This window comes from Osmia bicornis, unplaced genomic scaffold, assembly GCF_907164935.1.
Source record: "Osmia bicornis bicornis unplaced genomic scaffold, iOsmBic2.1, whole genome shotgun sequence".
Classification (NCBI taxonomy): domain Eukaryota; kingdom Metazoa; phylum Arthropoda; class Insecta; order Hymenoptera; family Megachilidae; genus Osmia; species Osmia bicornis.
The window spans coordinates 22,851-42,599 of NW_025791372.1; the positions used below are offsets into that span (position 1 = coordinate 22,851).

At 44.4% G+C, this 19,749-nt stretch overlaps 1 protein-coding gene across 1 annotated transcript; it reads right to left on the minus strand.

Moving 5' to 3' along the window:
- Positions 1–18,046: 18,046 nt before the first annotated feature.
- Positions 18,047–18,911, minus strand: LOC123989088 (eukaryotic translation initiation factor 3 subunit A-like). The gene has a single exon (XM_046289788.1). The coding sequence runs from the start codon at positions 18,909–18,911 to the stop codon at positions 18,054–18,056; it is 858 nt and encodes a 285-aa protein (XP_046145744.1). The 3' UTR covers positions 18,047–18,053.
- Positions 18,912–19,749: the final 838 nt, after the last annotated feature.

The following is a 19,749-nucleotide window of genomic DNA, read 5'->3' on the forward strand; positions in this document are numbered from 1 at the left end:
CGATGCACCTGCGAAGGTGATCGGTCCGACCGCTGCTATGCGTGCGGAGAGTCGGGCCACGTGGCCAGCAAGTGTAGCGCCTCGCCGCGGTGCCCCCTCTGTGCGGACCTGGGGCGGCCCGCGGGGCATCGTTTGGGGGCAAAAGGTTGTGCCCCCTCCTCCTCCCAGAGGAAGAAGAAGAGTGCCGATGAGGGGGCAGGAACAGCCCCCAAGGAACAGGCATCAGGGACCAAGCCTGCGGAGTCGAAGAAGAGGGGCAAGAAAAATCCCCCTGCCAAGTCGGCGAGCAAAAATGCCGCGGAGGCGGCTCGTTAGGCCTATGTATGCGGCCCAAGGGCCCTATACTTCAGGCCAACTTGAATCACTCGGCCAGGGTTCAGGGCATGTTGTTCCAAACCCTGGCCGAGTGGAAGGCTGGGATGGCGGTGACCGCAGAGCCGTACCGAGTCCTCGACAGACCAGATTGGTTCGGGGACGAGGACGACTCCGTAGCGATTATTGGCACCGCAGTACCCCCACACCCCGCCCCACTGGAACGGGGCCGGGGGTTCTTCGGCGTGCTGTAGGGTGAAATAGCGGTGGCGGGGCTCTATGCCCCGCCCAGATGGCCTCTCGCGCAATATGAACAGTACTTGGACCGGGTGGGGGACTTTGTCTCCCGTAGTTCCCCCCGGTCAGTGCTAGTCCTCGGGGACTTGAATGCCCATACGTCACTTTGGGGCTCCCAGAGGACAGACGAGAGAGGCAGGGCGGTCGTAAATTGGGCGGCGGGTTTAGGATTCCAGCTGCTCAATGTGGGGTCCATTAGCACCTGCGTGCGTGCCCAGGGGGAGTCTATAGTCGATCTGTCTTTCGCTACTCCCCTGGCCGCGCGTCACACTTAGTGACCATCTATACATCCGCCTCGACCTTACCACCACCGCACGCTGCCCCTGTGGACCACCACCGCTACGATGGGCGCTGAAGAGGATGGACGAGGACGTGCTGATGGCTGCAGGCCTCGCCCTGGCCTCGTTGGCAACACCTGCCGGGCCGGTCGCGGACATTGGGGAGGAGATAGAATGGTTCCGGGGAGCCATGAAGGCGGTGTGCGACGCCGCCATGCCCCGGGCCAAGAGTTGATCCACCCGGGCCAAGTTGGTGGACGGGCGAAATTGGTGATCTGAGACGAGATTGTCTCGCATCCCGTCGCCAGTGGCAAAGGGCCCGCAGAAGGACATTCCGCGACCCAGCGAGGGAGGAGGATGATGTGCGGGCAGTACCCAGTTTTGGAGACTGCCCTACAGGCAGCCATCAGGGAGTCTAAATCCCGGGCATGGAACGAGCTCCTACGCTCTCCCCAGAAGGACCCATGGGGGCGCCCATACAAAATGGTGATGGGCAAGCTTAAGCCCTGGGCGCCCCCGGTGACGGAGAGCCTCGACCCCCAGTTTTTGGGACGGGTAGTCGAAACTTTGTTCCCACGAGAGAGGGAACACACCCGCCCCCCGCCGGACCACGAGGAGGTGGACTGGTCCGACGAAGTGGGGGTCACGGAGGAGGAGCTGGCCGGTGCGATTAAACCGATAGGGGCCCGAAACACTGCTCCGGGCCCCGATGGTGCCTGGGTGAAGGCTCTACGCGTCCTCGGTCCGAGATTGAGACGCCCCTTCAGCGCCTGCATTAAGGATGGAGTCTTTCCAGAAGAGTGGAAGACGGGGCGGCTAGTCCTCATCCAGAAGGATGGGCGACCCGCCGACAGTCCTTCGGCCTACCGGCCCATCGTGCTGTTGGACGAGGTGAGGAAGTTGTTTGAGCGGATTCTGGTATCCCGCCTCGTCCAGCACCTGTCCCAGGAGGTCCCGACTTGGCCGAGTCGCAATATGGCTTCCGGCGGGGGCGCAGCACTATCGACGCAATCCAGTCGATGCGCTCCCGCTGCGACTCGGCCACGTCCCGGTGTAGGGTGGCGTTAGGCGTTAGTCTAGACATCGTCAACGCCTTCAACACCCTGCCTCATGGGACGATAAGGGGGGCACTGACACGCCACAAGGCGCCCCCCTACATGAGGAGGATCGTCGGCGACTACCTCCGGGACAGGAAGATTGTGTAGAGGGGCCGGGATGGCCAGATGCACGAGAGGGACGTGGACTGTGGCGTACCCCAGGGTTCTGCGAAAGGTCCCACACTTTGGGACCTGGAGTACTACCCGGCCTTGCGTGTAGAGCTCCCGACAGGTGTGAGCCTCACGGGCTTCGCAGATGATACGCACGTGTTGGCAGTCGGTCGTGGGTGGAAAAGGACTAGCCGCCTCGCCGAGATTGGCGTCGCTGCCGTTGCCGCGGGGATCCGGCGGCTGGGGCTTCAGCTAGCTCCACACAAAACCGAGGCAATGTGGTTTTACTTGCCTCGGCGTGGGGTTCGCCATCGCCCCAGTCGGTGGTCCATGTGAGTGGAGTCGACGTCCAGGTGGGGAAGGCCACAGGTACTTGGGCCTCCACCTGGACAGCCACTGGCGCTTCGAGGAGCACTTCGGTCGTCTGGCCCTTACACTAGACAGGGCAAGCAACGCGCTTGCCCGTCTACTGCCCAATATCGGGGGGCCCAACGAGAAGTTTCGCCGTCTCTACGTGGGGATCGTGCGGAGCATGGCCCTCTATGGTGCGCCCATATGGGCGAACGCCCTGATGGATTCCCGGCGCAGCCAGCAACTGCTGCGCCGGGCTGAGAGGAAGATAGCCATCAGGGTAATCAGAGGTTACCGCACGGTCCGCTACGAGGCGGCGATGACCCTGGTAGGGATTGTCCCCTTCAAGTTCCAGGCGGAGGGTGACGCCAAAGTCTTCTGGCGTCTGCGTGCCCTTCGTCTGGACTGGATCCCGCCAGAAGAGATAACCGAAGCTGTTGCTAGGATTAGACGCCAGACCCGGCATAGAGCCCTGCGTCGGTGGCGACACGAGCTCGTCGAGGCTTGATAAGGAAGCGTGAGGCGGACAAATTTGCAAAATTTTCCAGACGTAACAAATCCTCCCCCCTTAAAACTATCGCCGCCCTCGATGATATGAAAGTTGAGCACGTTGCTCACGCCACGCGTCGCAATGTGGTTAACTCAATGTAGGATCGGCGCGTAAACTCTATCGCGGATTATGTGTAGGACCAGGCTCGGCCGTACGGTTGTCCAACGACCGGCACTCGTCCCACCGACACTGAGCCTAAGCAATGCCGTTCTCCCTTGCCGACGAACAATCTCCGTCACCCCGTGGAGCGTGCGAACCGTCACCGCGAGGCATCCCTCCACGTCCAATATCCTCAGGCGGAGGCACCCCGTGGCGGCTCCACAGACATCCTCGTCGTGGATGCCTTGGCTGTCCCGGGCGCGGATTTCCTCCAGGCTGGCGATCATCCCCAGTACTTGTCCGCCCACAGAAGGATGTAAGTTGTTGATTGTTAATCGCATCAGCTCTGGCAACGTTGATAATGGCTCCAATGCGAACTGGCCGCGAATATTGGAGCAGCCGGATAGGTCTAGCTCGGTGAGCCTCACCAAGTGGCTCCCGATATTGATGACGAAAGCGTTCGCCACCCATCCGCAGAACATGGTGGTCAATGTTCTCAGCTCGACGAACACCTCTGCGACCGTGCGAGCTGTCTCCGCTGGGCCTATTTGTAGCTCAATAAACTGCGGATCGATTACTCCGGGTGCATCAATTTCCCCTTCCTGTCCTTCGTCCGGCAAAGGCGAGAAGTCGACGTCGGTGATGATTAGTTCCCTCAATGTCGCGTGCAGTGACTCGTTTTCCACAAGCGCGCGTAACGGCTTCTCGGACGTGAGGGAACGGCATTGCGCAAGCTCAAGCGCGGTGAGAGAGGTCAACGCCGCGAGTGCCGCGCCCACAGGTGCCGACAGTAACCCCTCGCAGCTCTTCAGTCGCAGATCACGAACTGCCGGCGATATTCGCCCCAGCGCCGCCCCCGCGAATTCCGTGGTTGACGCCACGAAAACCGCAAGGCGCGACGCGGGAGCAAGCACCGCCGAGAGTTCGGACTCCACACTGCCGAAGCTCTGCCCTACTCGAAATTCTATCAATGCCGAGGCCGCGCTCGCCAGGTCCCGCAGGGCCGCTGGACGAACGCGCGCTCCTGACAAGTCCACACAAGTTAGGAATGGACAACTACGAACCGCGATCCCTATCACCTGGGGACGCAACCTTCGCGCGATTCGCCGGTCGTCGACCCGAAGCTCGGTCACGTAAGGTCCCACGCGTTTTACCGCCCAGTAGTATGCCTCGGTGGAAATGATATTGTGGTCCCAGCCTGCGGGCCAGCGCCAATCTTCCGTGGTGAGTGCCCGGGTACCAGCGTAGGAAGCCAGGGATCCCAAGCGCCACGCCCGGCAAACGCCCTCCATGCGCGCTCGACCAGCAAAGTCCAAGTAGCGGGCAATGCGAGTAACTGCCTCAATAGGCAACGGCGGCGATGCTAATGGTTCCCGACCTGGAGACGGAATGGCCCTGTCCCTGGGACGTAGTAATTTGGCCTCATGCCAAGGGTCGGCAAGTGCGGCCCTAACCTTGCGTTTGAGGAAAACTGGCTCGGCCTCCTTCACCCAGGCGATGGCCGCAGCTGCTAGTGCGGCTTCAGGGAAAGTAACGTAGCCATGTGTTCCCGTTGGCTTCCGGGCCACCACGGCATGCTGCGGGCGAAACTCCTTAAAGAGTTTCAATAGCTCCTTGGTCCGGGTGAACGGTGGGATTCTAGTCACGAAGACGATGCGTCCCTCGTTCTCCTCGTTAGTATTTCGGTACCGTGAAGCCATGATGTTGTATCCTAAATTATTTAAATATAATGAAAACAGCGCATAATTATGTACAAGATTTCGGATTGAATACGTGTGCTTTTAATCGGTTCGTTTCCTGTAATAAAGGTGTAAAGTATACATATATATATATAATACGCAATGCGCCAGTCGGCCCCCCCCCCATCATCGAGGTGTGATGTAACCCCTTCGTCGAACAATTTTATTACTAATTACGAAGGCCAACTGTGCGTGCGATCAATCTCTCTTGGCTCCCACGAACTTCAATTTGTCTATGTGTTTAACAAAAACGCTGCCTGTTTCGTCTTTCAGCACGACATTATTTTTCTCGGTAAAGTCTATTATCTCATAAGGACCACGATACCTTTTGCCAAATTTCCCCTTACGCGGTTCAACCAGGACGTATGCCACGTCCCCTACCTGACCTTTAAATGGACGAGCTTTGGAATCGTAATAGATTTTCGAACGTACCTTCGCACTGTTCAAATTTTCGGATGCTATTTCGTGCATCTCGCTTAATCTTTCATTTAGATCTCGAACGTACCCGGTGTACGTAGGCAGGTCGTCACTCGCAGGGAACGAGGTTGGTGCACGTGCACGCTTGCCAAACACCAACTCAAACGGAGTATATTTCGTTCCTTCGTGAACCGAGGTATTATATGCAAACATCGCAAATGGTACTAGCCTATCCCAATCATCAAAATCCCCTAGGTAGTGAGTAATGTAATCTACTAAGACTGCATGACTGCGTTCTAAAGAACCATTAGTCTGCGGATGGTAACCAGATGTGGTAAGGTGGTGAATACCGAACATCTGGGCTATTGCAGAAATTATCTTATTTAGAAAACTTGTCCCTCGATCGGACAAGATTAATTTCGGGGCACCAAATTGTAAGATGAGACTAGTAACTAGTGCGTGAGCGATTGTTTCAGCCTTTATATTCGGAACCGGTACCGCAATACAAAATTTTGTTAAACTATCCTGGATTGTTAAAATGTGTCTATTGCCTTCAGGAGTGGTAGGAAGAGGACCTACAGTGTCGATTGAAACCTTCGCGAAGGGTTCCGCTGGTGTATCCGTGATCACCATTGGTTCGCGAGTCTTGTGTCTCGAAATTTTTCGCGTCTGACAACTTGGACAATTCCTCACATACAATTCGATATCTTTTTTCATACTCGGCCAATAAAATCTTTCGCGTATGCGGCGGTAAGGTTTCGTTACCCCCTTATGTCCCCCAATTAGGCTGTCGTGTAATTCCGAAATGATTTTCGCTCTTAATTCCGCGGGTGGTATTTGTACACGGCCGTAACATAAGGTAATCTGAATATCGGTGTCCCGGAATGTTTCCCGTAAGATTCTAGATAGTGTGTGCTGCGGTAACGTTTCAGTTAGATCGTCTACCCTCGAAATTCGGAATGATTTTACCTTTAATTCGAGTAATTTCTGTTTTAATTTTTGCAAGACAGCCAGTAACCTGTTAGTTGGCAGGTCATCGGTTGCATTGTCCTTTGCAACAATACTGAAAACCCGATATTTACCGCATTCGCAAACGAGAATATTCCCCAATTTCAATTCCGCATCCGTGAATTTAGTAAGATCAATTGCACCGAGATCCGTTAATAACTTACTCGTTGGCGTAAGAAATCTATCCCTACTTATGAAATGTATGTAGTTGTCTCGATAGTAAGTGAGGTTTTCGGGCGCGAAATGTACAACCTTCGCAGGTTTGATTTCCCGGTCTTCGGAAACGTCTATGCTGGATGTATCAGTTAAAACATCGAAATCAATCGTGATTGGTGGTGTTAGCTTTGACACAGAAGGTTTCTCTGGTACTATTTCAGGGTTTGGATTAATCATGGATGGTCTGCGCGGTGTCGACAATGCTATGGGTGGAGTAGATGGTAAACTAGTAGGTAATTAGGATTGGTGAATTGGTTTGTAGACAACAGTATCAGAAAAATTTTTTGTTAGTTTGCTTAATCCATCTAACTTTTGATGCAAATCATCATCGTCGGTAGCCTCGTCTTCTCCGGTTTGACCCTGTTCTTCACGGTCGGATTGAATGTCAAAATACTCTTGACTCGCGTTACTCGAGAATGGTGTTCTAAATACCTCTTCATCCGGCGGGGAGCCTCCGAGACCTGGGGTCTGAGGAGCTCCTATAACTCGGCTACCCGAGCTGAGCCCCAAGCTCGGAAGGACACTCCGCCTACGGATGAAGATCGGCGGTTCCGACTCAACGTTGGAATCCGAACTTGACGAGCCAATTGAGCTATTAGACGAAGCCGACGTAGGTGTATTAGATGTAATTACAATAGATGGTTTCTGTAACGGTTCTGATAAGGTCACCGGTTGATCAGCTGATCGTTGCCTAGTTCGCGTCGCGATAGCATCAGGATCTATTGTTCTCGGTTTTGGATTCGATTTAGTCCCCGGTGGACGACCTCGCCCCCTGCGAACAACGTCTGCCGGTGGTTCGGAGTCGGACGAGCGCGGTGACCCGGTTACAGGCATCAAGTTTGCCGCTCGTGCCGTACGACGCGTTTTCCTAGTTTTTATCGATTCAGAAACGCGCAAAAATCGTTCTATTAATTTTATTACAGAGCACGGTTCGCGCTGCGTTTCATCGTCCGAAGATGTTAACGTGAAGTCATCCGAACTATTTGCATTCGCTTCGATGACCGGATTTCGCGACAAAGCATCCGCGTTGACATTGAGTTTTCCGGCCTTATGTACGAAATCATACTCGTAATCCCGAAGCTTTAATCGCCACCGGACCAAACGCTGTCCAGGATCTTTAATAGAGTTAATCCAACGCAATGGCTCATGGTCGCTGACCAAGGTGAACTTTCGGCCATACAAATACGGTCTGAAATGTAGGATGGAATTTAAAACTGCGAGACATTCTTTTTCCGTCGTGAAATAATTCCGTTCCGGTTTCGTCAATGTGCGCGAGAGATAAGCGACAGGTAAATCATATCCGTCGACTTGTTGACTCAAAACTGCTCCGATAGCATAATCTGACGCGTCGGTGGTAAGCGTGAACGGTTTTTCGAAATTTGGATACTGCAAAACTGGAGCTTTGCACAATGCTTTTCTTAACGCGACAAAACTACGCTTTTGCTCTTTACCCCAGATAAATTCAGCATTTTTCTTTAACAGATCGGACAAGGGTTTTGATAATTCCGCGAAGTTACGAATAAATCGACGATAGTAACCGGCTAGGCCCAAGAATTGGCGTATGTGCTTCGCGTTCCTCGGTCGCGGGAAGTTCTTAACCGCGCTTATTTTCTTCGGATCAGGGCGTACTCCTTTCCGACCTATAATGTGCCCGAGGTACGCGAGGAATTCGCATTTGTCCGGCTGGAGAGTCAATCCGGCATCGGCCAGGCGCGTAAAAAGACGCCGAACCTTTTTGCCATGTTCCTCCAGCGTACGCGCGAAAATGACGATATCATCCAAATACACGAACAATTCTGTACCTTGTAAACCGCGAAGTGTGCTATTCATTAACCGTTGGAATGTTGCCGGTGCATTTTTCAACCCTTCGGGCATCCTCACGTATTCATAGTGCCCGGTCGGCGTGCTAAAGGCCGTTTTATGCCGATCTTTCGGATCGGTTTCGATTTGTTGGAAACCGCTAGCGAGATCAAAGACTGAAAAGTACTGGGCACTGCCAATAAGATCTAAGATCTCGGTCATATTTGGCAGTGGGTATGCATCACCGATGGTTTTCTCGTTCAGCTTTCGAAAATCGATAACCATTCTCCACCTGGGATTGCCCTTAGAATCTGGTTTCTTAGGGACAATCCACAGGGGAGAATTATACGGAGAGTTAGATGGAACAATGATGCCGCTCTCTAATTTCGTTAATATTTGGCGCTCGATTTCTTCTTTATGTATGGGTGGAAACCGATACTGACGCGTGTTTATCGGGATTTCATCTACCGTAGGTATGTTATGCTTAATAAACGTTGTAGCTTCCAATTTATCCGTAGGAAGATGAAATCGTTCCGGATATTCTTCAACAATTTCCTCGACATGTCTACGTTCTTCTGAGTTTAAGTGTTCTAACCGTAATTTGTCCATTACCACCGAGACTCGATCTAAAGAATTCGCGTTTGGTGTTCCGCGATCCGAACCCGACGACTCGTCCGATTCCTCAGGAAAGCAATGATAGTCGAACGGTAGCAGTTCTTGTGGAGGTACCACCAGCTCGAGGTCGCGTTCTAGTGTGTTAATAGCTAAAACGTGGCACACGCCCTGGTCGTTCACCGATACGGCAGCCTCGCCGACAAACAGTCCGCCCGCCGTCTCCAATAAGGGCAACTACCCTTCTTTCAGGACGTTATTAACCACGTCAATCGCGATCGATTGTTTGGTACGCGCTTTTATAGTATAAGTCCGCGGTTCTAGCATTTTGCGATCAGAGAAATCCAAAGATTTTCCGTCTACAAATCGATACGGTCTAATTGGGTCAGTTCGAGTGACCAAAGTATTGTGGGCGAACGAGATCTCTGCCTGTTCTTGACGCAGATATTCTTGACCGAGGATACCGTCCGTTCTTAGCGGAAAATTTGATCTTACTACATGGAAGCGCACGGGTTTCCCCTGTATATGCAAAACAGAAGTACCAATAGTCTGATCTTTTTGCGGGGTTATCCCAGATATTATAGTCGCTTCATGCGTTGCAATTTGTACGTTATTACGTAATAAGTTAAGCTTGATCAAATTAATTTCCGCGCCCGTATCAACGAGGAAGTTAGCGGACCCATCCTCTAAGTCTTCCGACGGAATTTTAACGATCGGGGTGTCGCGTTTCGTCTCGATTGCTAGAATTTTTCCTGAAATTTTACTTTCGCGTTTAAGTGACGCTCGGCCGGCTTTTGACTCGTCGTCGCGTCGGCACGGCGAGTCCTGTCGAAATTTAAACGTTCCTCCATCGCAATTGAGGGTGGAGACGGAGATCGACGGGACGAGGTGGAAGGTCCCGCTACTAGCCGCTCCAAAGATGGAGAACGCGGTCTATAATCGCCTCGAGTTCGCGAAGCTTCAACCCGTGGTATTTCCGGACTCGGCGAACGCGACGGAACGTTTGGTCGCGTGTACGATGGACTCCTACAAGTGCAACCTTTACAATGGTATAACCGGCGTGGAGACGCATCTCGCGATTCGGTCTCAAAAGCTCTGACAGGGCTCGGAGCCCGATTAATTTCCCTAGTCGGAGGTCTCATTGGCGAATACGATCCCGACGGATGGGACTCGTTTCTTACCGGAGAGTAAGAATCGAACCGTGGATAGCGTCTAGCAAAACTTCTATCAGGGCTATAATGCTCATATCGCGGTCTATATTCGCGATCATATTCGCGACGATAACCCGATTCGTATTCCGACAGCCGCGAGTCGCGTGACGGTCCAGGTCTGTTCCGATACCGATGTTGTATTTGATCCGCGATCTCTACCGCTTCTGACAACGTTTTTGGTACTCGAGCATCTACCGCTTTCGCGAGTTCATCCGGTAGCCCCCAGATAAAAGATTCCAAGGCCGTGGCTCGGATTGGGTCCATCAGATGAGCGTAATTGCTACCGGACCCGACTTTAATTAAGTCCTCGATTCCGACGAGCAGGGCCCTAATTCTATCGTGAAACGCGTAAGCCGACTCATCGCGTTTCATACGGATGTTCACGATCTGTTGATAATAATCGTTAAAAGTTTTCTCGGGCGTAAATCTTTTTTTCAGGTGTTTGATTAAATCTGCGAGTACGAGAAATCTCATTCCTTGAAGGCTATCGCGCGCCTCCCCCCTTAATCTCGAAATCACGAGGCGAAGGAAGACCGATCTACTCGCCATTGGTAAACTCTCAGAGTGATATTGTATTTCCGAGATGAAATCCCTCAAACGAATGTTACGACCGTCAAAAATTGGTACATAGTGGGAGGCCTGCTGTACAGCGAAGCTTTCGAGTACCGTAGTCGAAAGATCGCCGTCGTCATCGCGGACCGTCTGCGAGGTGCTTCCGCTAGCACCCGCGTTAGTCGGCGTATCAGGCATATTGCGAATTTCAAATTTCAAATTTCAAATTTCAAAAATATATCAAACAAATAAATGCACACAAGTAATATCATAAATTGTACACAATAATCAAATAGTAATGGCACAACGTATTCAAAACGAAAATATGCGATAATTGTTCGTTCCGATAAGCAGATTAAAAATCACAAAATAAATTAATAGAAACACAAAATGAATAACAAAACACAAAATAAATAGAATAAATAAATAAATAACGGGAAAATAAATAGAAATAAATAAATAACTTAAATAATAAATGAAACTAACAAATAAATAATTGACAGAATTTAGCGGATTACCAATTTTAGATCAATTTTGAAGGCGAACAATTATCGCAACACACAAAATATAAGTACATATATCAAAACACAATAAATATTCGCAATTTGCGATAATATGTTAATTTTCCGGCGCAATAAGCGACAAATGTGGCAAAAGGGGTGTCCAATATACGAAAAATATCCCGATTTCGCCTCAATTGCAAATCAAAGGTTATTAAGAAATTTGATAAGATAATATTTTTAATAATGAAAAATACAACCAACACGCAAATTTCACTGATCGAACACTGAAGTATCCCACCGCTGCCACCAAAAATTTGTTACGTTGCGCGACGCGAGGCGAGCGCGCAACGTAAAGTCAATGGAAATTTAAAAGGAAAGAAAATTGGAAAAGATCGATTGTTAATTTTCCTTGATTTGATTGATCTTTGCGATGAGAAAGGTCTCGCTGCCACCAGCTCTGACCGCGTATGACGCGTTAACGTCCTCTACGATCAGAACAATTTTTAAAAGACGGAAATTTAGATAGAATTTATTTCCGTTGGGTTCGTCAGTGTTCTAGGTCCCATACGGGTCCCTCCTTGAAACGTTGTGTTGGCGTGCGTGGATTTGATGTAAAAATAGGCGTTGTAACTCAAAGAAATAAAGTAGACTGGATAGTGTGCAACAAATAAAAATGTAATTCAAAACTATAGAAAGTAGTACAACTGAAAATGACTATTGAGTTTAATGCTATTAATGCTTGATAATATTAATGATTACTATTAGATAAGTTCAATTCAAAAACAATACTGGTTTGACAAGGGTAAAGATGCTTAACCTATTTCATATAATAATGACTATTGTTTGTCTGAAAATCGTGTAAAATATAGATAGCCTTTGATTCGCAGTTGGACTTCGTATAAATTATGATTTTAAACGTGTTATCGAATCTAGGTGTAAGACGACTTCCTCAACTAATTAATATATTAATTGGATGGAAAATTAGCGGTGTTTGGCCGCGAGGCAACGACCCGAATGGAGAGGCTCTCACAACCCCCGAAAGGGCTTTACAGGTCGCCCCTGACAAAATATCGTAGTCGAGCAATCGTCACACACACAAAGTCGCGATAAATCAAAATTCGGAATTTTAGAATAGCGTATTATTTATAAACGGTACCTGAACGTAAAAATCGAGACGATCTAAAATGGAGAGACTCTCATAACCCGAAGGCTTAATAGATCGCCCGTTTTGCCTTGTTGAAAGTTCAATGATAATGCCGTGCTCGAGAAATTAGTAATTGACAGGCTTACCGTGAAAATGTAGTATATAATATATGATAATAAATCGCTTGGAAATCGGTGGTAGCTCGATGAATAATCGCTGGTTAGTCTGGAACACCAAGAGAGAGATGATGAGGAAGCTGTCGCACTAACACCTGTCGCGCGCCCGATTGCCCTTTATTGCGTATCAAAATTTAATCAAAACGAACACAAGACGATTACGATTTTGAAGAGAGATGACTATTAACGCGATTGAATTTAATACGAAGATTACGCGATCAAACGGAATAAAAATGAAAGAGAAAAGATAGAGGTTTAATAGTATGAAAGCTTAACGTGCGCGTCTCTGAGTCTTTGCCGCGTATTCGCGAAATTCACCCTCACGACACTCTGCCTAACGGGAAGGACTTGCCGCGCAGCTAATTTACACAAAGTACAAATCGGCAACTCTATCTCTAGACGCACGGGCTCCCGTCACGACTTACTCGATTGTTCGACGAAGAGTGATCGGAATCGATCGCGATCCTGGCCGGAAGGGCCCGTCGCGAGGATGATGTCCTGCGTGGGGACATTCCAACAAATCATAGCGCGTGACGACAGCGTCGCGCGCGTCGCTATTGGTCGAAGACGCGTGCTAGCTAAATTCCTCTAGACTATGTTCTTTCTCCCTCTTGGTGTTCCATCTCTGTCTAACGGCTTTTCGGTGTTCCTACACCGTAGATTTTTCTGGAATATTCCATTTCTCGCTTTCGATATCAGATATAACGAATATCAGCAATTATTTAAATCTGAATTAATGTTTAAACCAGAACCATTCAACAATGAAGCGAATAATTATGAATAAAATCTATATCCATCATACCATTATGTATTAATAATTTGATCGATTGGCAATCGCACGATTTAGACTAGCAGTCGGCGTAATTAATTAACATTATCGGTAGTCGTTTGTTCACAAATCGCAACGCGAGTTTCGCCGGCGCGCATGTTGTAAAACATTCGATGTTTGGATGAAATTCTCGATTAGCTAACATATTCCTTGATTATTAAATCGAATATAAGTTATTTCATTAGCAGCGTAGCTAGTTCTAGAACGTTCTTGCTATTTGAAAATTACCGTTGGGTCTTGGTTTCAGGCGAATTCTCGGAATTCGATACAAAGACTTTTATTGCCCCGTTCGACCCTTCGCCCCTAAACAGTCGTCGAACGCTTGCTAACGCTTGACTGCGAGGGTTCTCATTCCTCGTTCATTCTATCAACCAAATGTTCAAATAGATAGATTAATCCGCGCTTCCATTCCAGCACTCATCTCACGCATACGATCGAATTAGGGGCCGACTGGCGCCCACGCGTGGAAAAGAGGAGAGATTCGGTTGAAATTCGAATGATAAATTGATCTTTACGCTTTTGCGCAGTTAACCTGAGGAGACCCCTATAATGCGAAGCACTGGCTAACTGCGCAGCGAACGCTGTTTATGATACCTCTCCTCTGTCGAACCCGAGTTTTTGTATAGTTCGAAATCTGTTACTACGCAGTTGAGCACGATGATAGTCTCAAGGAGGGGTAATAACTAAAGAAAAGAATTGAGAAATGTAAGGAGAATAAAGAATAGAAAAGACAAAATAGAATAATTATAGACTCAAACTCTTCCCTGTGCCTTTCCCACATGAAGAAGACTATCATAACACGAAGGCTTGATGAAAAAACACAGAGTCGAGGAGAAAATTGAAAAAGATGAAGTAGTAATTCGCCCTCCCCACGTCCCTTACATGAGGAGACTCCTATAACCCGAAGGCTTGATAAGGAAGCGTGAGGCGGACAAATTTGCAAAATTTTCCAGACGTAACAGTTTATCTATTTTATTTTATTTTATCTTTATTTTATTTTATTTTATTTTATTTCATTTCATTTTATTTTATCTTATTTTATTGTATTTCATTTGATTATTTTATGTTTCATTCATTTTATTATAACTCATTTCATTTATCCTATTCTATTTTATTATATTTCATTCTATTTCACTTTATTTCATTTCAATCTTTCTTATTTCTTGTTTTATCCTATCTTTACTTATTCCATTGTACTTCATTTTATTTTACCATCTATTCATAGTTTATTCTATATTCATGCTATTATGTGTTATTTACGGTGCGGCACCGTATTTATTTTATTTTATTTTATTTATTTATTTATCTTGTTGTTATGTGCATCGGTTTTGCACTTCTATCGTGTCTAATAGTTTGCATACGCTATTCTGTTACCGGACATTTATTTACTAGTTACGTTTAATTTCGCTAACCTCGCTCATTATCGTATTATCGCATTATCGTATTATCGTATTATCGGCCTAATTACCGTTCTCACTGTTCATGGTTGATGTACATCGTGTCCTATGGTTTACGTGTCCTATGGTTTACGTGGTTACGCGGTTTGCATAATGTCGTGTTCAGTTACCTGTTTCGCTAATGTTCCACGATTTATATTTTATATTTGATTCACGTTATTTTAGTATTCTAGTATTCTAATATGTTGAGTTTTATTGATTGTTTTTTATTCGCGACGATGCAGCAAAAGCAGTGTAATGCGATGAGTGAATAAATTGGACGATTCGGGTTATGTTATTCATTACATGTGTTTCCTTTAATTCTCATGTTTTCAGTTTTCAGTTTCAGTTCGGCTTTTCGTCTGTTCCAGTGATGTTTTAGTCTGTTCCAGTGTTGTTTCAGTGGTGTTGTACGATGTGTGATTGATGATGATGATTGGTGTCGTTTATCTGTGGGGCGTGTTGGTTTGGCCCGCTTTCTTCATTCTGCAATTCATTCATAACTATTTCTTATTGTTGATTTCTCTTCTTTAATTTCCTTTCTTTTCCTCCCATTCCTTTATTCTGTTCATTACATTCTCACTTTCATTCTTGCTTCATTATCTTATTTTTGCTTGTTTTCCTTCTTATTACTTAATTTATATAATTGTTGGCTTATAGTCATTCATCCATTCATTCTTCATTCTTCATTCGTCATTTCCTCATTATTCTTCTTCATTCTTCGTTATTTATTCTCATTCATTGTTATTAGTTAATTAAAGTTGATTGAAGTGGGGTAGCGGATTGATTTTACTTATTTGTGATTTATTTTTGATTTATTTGATTCATTTGGTTCGGTTCATTCAATTATATGATTTATGTGATTTATTTATTTATTTATTTTCCTCAGTGCAAACAGGTTGGGTGATTTTGTCCATACAAATGCGTCGATGGTGCATGGTTTCCTGTTATTAGTTTATCTCTAGAATATCATTTATATCTAGCTTTGACATATTACTGTTGCTATATTATGCAATAGTATTGTGTCTAATTGAATCATGCAGCTTACATTTGATTTGATTTATTTATTTGTCGCTTTTATTTACTATCTTTATACATCATTCGGTTGTCTATTTCCACTTCTATTCGCATTTGTGTGGACGTAATCACTTACAATTTGTTATTTATAATCTATAATTTATTAAGTAGTGGTGACGGAGCCAATAATGTTTACGATTATATTTAATTGGAATATAATTCACTTGTTGTATTTATTTTAATTTATTCTATTTTATTTTATTTTACATTATTCTACATTATATCACATTATGTCGGTTATGTTTGTCACGCGTTACGCACTTTGCATTTTCTGTATTTTCTCAATTTGTTAATATCTTTAGTCGTTTCACTCGCATTCGGTATTCATTCATTCATTCACTATTCATTCATTATTCATTTATTCATTTACTCAGTCATTCTGATCAATTAAAGTCAGTTAATATGATTATTTTATTTTATTTTATTTTATTTTATTATATTATTTCATTTTATTTACTTTAGTTTGCTCTTTCTATGATGATGAATGGTTTAGTCCATTCTAATGCTTTGATTGTGCACGGTCTTGTTATAATCTCATTAAATACCCTTATTTATTATTTACTTATTCATTATTTATTTCTTGGTATAATGTCTATTAAACTACGCAGTTTATATTTGATTTGATTTATTTGTCGCTTTAGTTATTTTATTTTACATGTCATTTAATAACTAGTTCTATTTGCATCTGCATTTACATGATCATTCATCATTTATCATTTACCATGTATGATTTAACTTATAACCTATTTGGTGAGGAAATATAGTATTGCAGTTAATTATTTACGGTTATATTTTATTGAATTCACTTCTTGCATTTTGTATTCTATTTAGTATATTTCATTTTGTTTTGCATTATATTACATTACATTTCTTTACATTATTTACATCATGGTGGTTACACCTCTCTTTATGCCTTATGCCTTATTACTTACCTTATTATTTATCATTCTTCTTTAATACCTTTAATTGATTATTTCATTGATCAGTCGTTCATTCTTTCATGCTGTCATTGTTTATTCATCCTGAACTGAATTGAATTAAGGTGATTGTTATGATTTAATTTATTTATGATTTAGTTTATTCTGACTTATAATGGTACAAATACTGTGACTGTTTCAATGTATTTATGGTTTGCTTCCATACGGTTATTTTATATTCTGTCTTAATATATTTATATTTTATATATTTTTATTTGCGCCATGTTATCACTGTTATCGCTATTTATCGCTATTTATTCTATATCATTATTGCTTATTGCTTATTGATCTGATTCTTGATTTGTTGCCGTACATCCTTGATATTCATTTGGCATCTTGATATTCTTTGATATTTTAATTCAATTCTAATTCAATTTATTTACACTGTCTCTCTCTGGTAATAGTGTAACTTTTTCATGATGGGGTGCTGTTTCTGTAAATTTAATATTCATGTTATTAGGAAGGGTTATTCTTGCTATTTTATAGTATGTTATTGTAATTGTAATTGTAGTTACATTACCTTGTTTCCTTTTCTTTTCTTTCTTCCTTTGAGCTGTAATTCAGCTCTTTTATTTTGATTTGTTCCTTTTAACGAGTCCTTGCATTTTGGTTCTGACACCTTGTGGCTCTGACACATTGGGGTTTCCTGTAAATAAATGCCATTTGTCATTGTCGTCTCATCTCTAAATTTTACTTTTCTATGGCTTATTCTACTTTACCTTACTCATACTTGCTGGTATTCTGTATTCTGAATTCTGTTGTTTCTTTCTTTTTCTTTTCCTTTTCCTTTCTTCCTTGATTCATTCACTCATTCATTCATCCATTCACTCCATTATTCGTTATTTATTTATTCACTCATTCACTCATTCTGATCGGTTGAAGTTAGTGATTTTGATTTGATTTATCTTAATTATTTTCTGTGAGGATGAATGGTTCTGTCTGTTCAGATGCTTTGATGGTGCGCGGTTTCTGTGTAATTTTACTATTTTAAATATTAGTTTGAAATACTCTACTTATTAATTGATTAATTTATTATCTATTCTTACACTATACAGTAGTATAGTGTTTAATTGAATTGAGCAGGTTGCATTACATTTGATCTGATTTATATGTTGTTTACCTACTTTATTTTGAGGTGTCATGCAATAGATAGATAGCTTTATTTCTTGCCTTTCGGCTTTGAAAGGGGGTTTGGCACGTGAGTGTGCCTACAATATTTTATAAGATATGTACATTATGAGTTATATACAATAACGTCCGTTCAGGTCTTCTGTCCCTGGCCTATCTCCTTCCTTCTTCGGATTATTTCCCTCATCCATTTTTTCCCCTGCTCTTGACCCTGCAAAATATTCCACCTTGTTAAATCCTTATCCCTTTCTACTTCCCTACATTCTTCTAACAAGTGTTCTATTGTCTCCTCTCCTAATCCACACATTCTACAGACGTTGTCCTCTTTCTTTTTCCAGTATCTGTTGCCTCTTTCTTCATTCCCACATCTGAACCTTGCAATCATTGACTGGTCCCTTCCTTTGTATTCTGCTTTCAAATAATATGCTCGGTTTTCCTCCCTTATCCCTCTATAATTTCTGTTATACCTTCCTATTACTATCCTGTCATAAAATGATTGGCACTGCTCTGCTCTGTCTAACTGTGATAGATTTTCTGCTAGCGTCAGTTCTCCCGTGCATCTAGCTTTAACCTCCTTTATTTCTATTCCTTTCTCTTCGTAGTATTGTCTTCTCTGTTCTTCCCATTTCGACCTTTTCCTCTCGCATTTTGTATCTATCTCTTTCCAGCATTCTAGTATTATCTTGTTAATTCCTTTCGTCCTCGTTTTTTCTTCGTATCTCACTGCTCTCCTGCCTGCTTCTATTCTTATTTTGTCCTCCTTTGTTTCATCCATTACTATATATGTTGGTGTATTGAAGTCCAATCCTAATACCCATTTTATGTACTTTGTATGTAGTTTTTCAAGTCTCTCCGATTCGCTCCATCCCCATATCTCTGCTGCATACATCATAACGCTTTTCACCAAGCTTCTGTAGATCTTCATCCTTCTTTCAAAGTTGTTTTTGAATCTCCTTTCTCCTATTCCCCATGTTTGCTTCATCACTATCATCGCCTTTTTCGCTGTTTCTCTTCAGTGCATCTCCGTTCCTCCATTTTTCTGGAAGTGATACCCTAGGTATTTGAAGTCTTTTACTTCTTCTAATTCTTCTTCTCCCCATTTCCATATCTCCTTTTTCTTCTGACTTCTTCCTTTCTTGAAAATTATTATCTTCGACTTTCCAGCGTTTAGCATTAACTCTCTTCTTTCAAAGTATCTTTTCATTCTGTTTATCATTTCCTTTAAGTCCTGCGGATGTGTTGCTAATAGTACGATGTCATCTGCGTACGACAGTGACCAAAACTTCTCTTTTCCGATCACCATTCCTCCTGCTTGTCCTTCTCTCAATTTATCTTCAAGGTCCGCCGTGTATAACGAGAATAGGGTAGGGCTTAGTGGACATCCTTGCCTTAATCCTTTCGTTGTCCAAAACTTTTCAGATACTTTCCCATTAACTCTTATCCTATTCTCTGTTTCTTTGTAAATTTCGTTAATTCTCGTTCTTAGAGTGTTACTTATTCTTTTTTTCCTCCATAACCTTGCTCAGTTTTCTCTGTTTACTTTATCGAAAGCCGCTGTTAGATCTGCGAAGAAAGCATATAGCTTTCCTCCCTTTTCTTTGATTTCTCTGTTTACCACGTAGTTCAGAATAAAAATGTTGTCCATTGTGCTTCTTCCTTTTCTGAAGCCTGCTTGCGTCTCTGGTATGATTTCTTTTCCTCTAGTTCTGCACTTAATCTGTTCTCCAGAATCATCGCGTATATCTTGTATGCCGTATTTAATAGCGTTATCCCTCTGTAATTCTTTACATCATCCCTGTCTCCCTTCTTAAATATAGGGCTAATTATAC

Coding starts and splice junctions, on each gene's coding strand:
- LOC123989088 (XM_046289788.1), bottom strand. CDS start 18,911: ATGATAGTGATGAAGCAAACATGGGGAATAGGAGAAAGGAGATTCAAA.